At 35.2% G+C, this 4,094-nt stretch overlaps 1 protein-coding gene across 1 annotated transcript; it reads right to left on the bottom strand.

The window, feature by feature from the left end:
* Positions 1 to 1,082: 1,082 nt before the first annotated feature.
* LOC145799127 (uncharacterized) lies at positions 1,083 to 3,732 on the bottom strand. The gene is made up of 4 exons (XM_082888671.1): positions 3,608 to 3,732; positions 3,239 to 3,376; positions 1,373 to 1,575; positions 1,083 to 1,216 (listed from the first exon to the last, which is right to left on the bottom strand). The coding sequence occupies exons 1-4, from the start codon at positions 3,710 to 3,712 to the stop codon at positions 1,204 to 1,206; spliced, it is 459 nt and encodes a 152-aa protein (XP_082744797.1). The 5' UTR covers positions 3,713 to 3,732; the 3' UTR covers positions 1,083 to 1,203.
* Positions 3,733 to 4,094: the final 362 nt, after the last annotated feature.

Here is a 4,094-nt window from a genome sequence, read left to right as displayed (position 1 = left end):
TGTTAGGTGTGTTTTGTCACGGCATTGCCAAAGGGGGAGATTGTTAGGTTTTATTCTTGGCAACCCCGTTTGACAAAACTCCTTTCAGTTATATTTTTTTCGCACTTTTATTTCAGTAAGGCTATGAGTGTTTAGATGCGAATCCAACCCGAATTGTGCTTTTCAGAGAAGGTACTACCTATGTTGTCAAATCCGGAGACAAAACATTGTGTTGATTCAATTGTAATTTTTTGTGTTTTTGTTCTGTCCGCTCGAGCGGAGCCTTGTGAGCTCGAGCGTAGATTAGCAGGTCTCAGTATTTTGTCAGGGCAAGCAAAAAATACTGGTGGGTGTGATTTTACGCTCGAGCGGATTCTCCTACGCTCGAGCGCATCTCAGTTTGTTCGCACGCAGTTTTTGGTCAGTCCGCTCGAACGGGCTGTGTTGAGCTCGAGCGGACCGCGCGATCCCAGATTTCCAGATTTGATTAAAGAGTTGGTTTTCTTCTGAATCTAGGATTACTTTTGGTTCTCTATAAATACTTGGTTTTCTGCCAAAACTAAGTAATTGATAGGACTTCTCCAGATCTTATTTTTGGATCTTAAGGTTTATATCTGGAGAGATTTTGATAGTTTTCTTTGATGTTTTGATTGAGTCTTCAACTCATGTTCTAAAGAGAGTACATCAAAGGTTGTGTTTTGTTCTACAAAAGAGAGTGTTGTTCTTCAGTTGTGGATTCTGAAGAATTCGAGCCTGAAGCTGTGGTGGAATCCAGAGTGGCTCATCAGAAAGACAATTCCGTGGTGAAGATGGGGTTGGAAGAGGCACATAGAGGTTGGTTCAATTAGGCGTTGTGGATTCGCTAGGTAATTGAGAGTATACCTGTGTAATTCCTTTAAATCTTCTTAGTGGATTGTTCTTGTGGCTGTTGCCCGTGGTTTTTTTAATCACAGTTGGAGGTGTCCAATTGTGGTTTTTTCCACGTTAAATCGTTGTGTCTCTTTGTCTTGATTGTTTGATTGGGATTGTTATATTCTGCTTAAAATTGATACATAATCACAAATCAACATATAGGGGATTTCTAGATTTTTCAAATATAAAGGAACTATTTGTGATCCACCCTTGAGCAGGTCAAATACTGTAACAGTGTGATCCCTACCTCAATTGAAACATAAAGAGAAATGGGGATAATTGGTGAATACAAAGTAATTAGGGTAAACATATTTAAAAAAGCAACCTGTAAAAGAAACAAACAACATCAATAACGTGAGGGCACACCGCCTAATTACTAAAGTAAGGAAAAAGAGGTTGAAGAGCTTTGAAGTTAGATTTCCTATACAAGAGTTGAGAAGATACAAAAGCAGAAATAATGAAAGAAAATTGTGTTACTCACAATAGTAGGAGGCATCCATTTGATATCCCAAAGGAAGTCTGTATGTTCCAACAAGCTTGGTACCCGTTAAGTGGTGGGTGGAACATTGGCTGGTCAAGCAAGTCTGGAAAGTAACTTCCAATAAAACCCTGGTCTGCGCCATCTGGGTTATTTCTCCCAATGTCCAACTCATGAAGCATGTCATTAAACACCTTCATTGATGGCTGCAATTCCATATTCCAAATAAAAATCTCAGTTTCTATAAAACATGTAGCTTCTTTTTTTTAAAATTTTTTTTATTGGAAAATCAATTCGTTGAAATTTTGTTGATATTCAAACATGAGTTTTGAGAAGCTCCAAGGGAAGAGTGACAAAAAGCTAAGCTAATTTTATTCTGGCTACGAAAATTCATTCCCAACTCCAAAACCTGCGTTTAATGAATTTCAACTATTATTCTGGCTACGAAACAAATTATGACTAGAAGTAATACATTATTGACATAAATCCACCATGACTAAGACAGTATTACATACCAAGTGGTCGTCATCAGTGGTTTGATGAAGAACCCTCATTTCTGTGAACACAGGAGGTGATCGTCCCATATATAGATGCTGAACCAGAAAAATGGAACAAGGACAGCAATTAATCGTATTTAGGAGGGTAGACTCGTACCAAAGTCCATGGTTTGTACTTCTCCAAGAACCAAGGTATGCTAGGGAGGAGAATTTTCTGTGAAACAATGGGCTCCATACAAACAGGCCAAATCTTTTCAACCACATGGTTCAACCACCGCACAGTTTCAGAATCAAAGAGTACCTTTAGAAAAGCAAAAAAAAAAAAAAAAAAAAAAAAAAAAAAAAAAAAAAAAAAAAAAAAAAGTTGAAATTATAAACATTTATACATATTCATACGGGCAAGAAAGTAAATTCTCAGAAGGAATCTCAATATCTAACTGCATACATATATGTACATAGCAACATACATACATAGAGATAATAAAAAAGATGCAAAGAAAAAATGCCACATATTTGTTCGAGAAGTTAACTTTTTTATCCTCAAATTATAAAGTTGTTAATACAACTTCAACAGTATATCTTCCAATCAAATTTGATCAGGTAAAGCAGTTCAAAACAGCACAATGTTAGGGTCTTCAAGTTCTGGTTTCACTGTCCTTAGTACAAACACCAAAAAATCACCATGAACTTTCTTTATTACCCATACTTCTTTCCATTACATGGTAACTAATATATACTCAAAAAATCATAATCATCATACAACAAATAAAAGCATCAGATTGCCTTACCAAATTATGAACAAAGTTGACTTAATTAAGGTTTATTTTTGAAACCCAGAAAATTAGGATTTTTGCTTATATGGATTATGACAGAACAATGTTAGGGTCTTCAAGCTCTGGTTTCACTGTCCTTAGTACATAAGATTATTAGTGGTAGCCAAAAGGAAATGGGACAATGATGACTTATGATTAAGGTAGGTGACTTGGTTTTCTCTTTGTGAGGGGTGTGAAAGAAGGTTGTTGCTACTAAGTTATGTTTGATTCTCAAGAAAAGGCAAGAAAAAAAGAAAAAAAAAAAGGTGAAATCATTTGATTTTTGCTTGTTCACTTTAGGGATATTGGCAACAAAGTGGCAATCCCTTGTTCAGAAAGCTTCATTTCTAAAGCAATATGATCTTTGTTTCATATACTAAACATCTTGAGAAAAGCTCAAAGCAAAGACCAATGTGTGATGATTGTTTCCAAAATCAAAATGACAGCAAAACACTAAAGCAAGAAACTTATATAGCATAAAGGTTAGCCACACATAAACCCATAAATTCTATGACGATGTTTCACTAAGCCAATAGTCAAAAGATCTTTTGGAGTCTTACCATATTCCTTCTAGGATGCTGAAGTGGTGATTTTGCAGACAAAGATGAGGAATCACAACCAGCCTTTGCTTTATTTGAAGAACTTTTAGTATTTTTAAAGGGGTCTTGTATTCTTGCACTCTTTTGAACAATATATATCTGCAGAAAAAATAAGTTACAGATCACAGAGAGACACATCAATTTCATTTATTACAGATAAACATTAAACAAATTATTACAGATTCAATGCCTTTAAAAATTAATACTGTTACAATAATAACCTGGTTAGCCAATCTAATTATTCTTTAAACAAATCCATTTTTTTCTGATGCGGGCAACAAATTTGATTCAACAAACGGTCTAGTATGACCAGCAAAAATTGACGTATACCTGTTTGACCAATCTGATTATGCTTTGAGTGGCTTGTACTGAGCACATTATTCTTATTGGATTTAGGAAGTGAATGAGCACCTGACCTTGAAGCAGGTATTTCATTTTTTCGACTCAACTCTGCACCGAAAGTGTAGTGTTTTTCTGCGATCGATCTATACAATTAAAATCAATTAAAGTTTCACTTCTTTCTCGAGAACCGAGATTAAAACTAGAAACTCTCAACCGAAACTCAAAAAAGAAAAAAAAAAGAGTGAAAAAGTAGTAAAATTATGAACACGAGAAAGGAGAAGAAAGAAGAGCGATGAATTGAGAAAATGTAGAGAGGACATAATCGAATCAAAAGAATACAGACTCACGAATACCTGGATCAAAGCATTGCACTGTTTACGAATGCCTATGAACTACATAATGCCTATGAGAATTGCACTGTTTAGAGCTGAATAAACTTAGAAAATGAATAATTTACTCGTCCATAACTGGTAAA

Source organism: Camellia sinensis, chromosome 9 (genome assembly GCF_055761805.1).
Source record: "Camellia sinensis isolate YWXY chromosome 9, ASM5576180v1, whole genome shotgun sequence".
NCBI lineage: Eukaryota > Viridiplantae > Streptophyta > Magnoliopsida > Ericales > Theaceae > Camellia > Camellia sinensis.
Note: the sequence above shows the minus strand (reverse complement) of the source record. Positions and strands in the feature narration are given on the sequence as shown.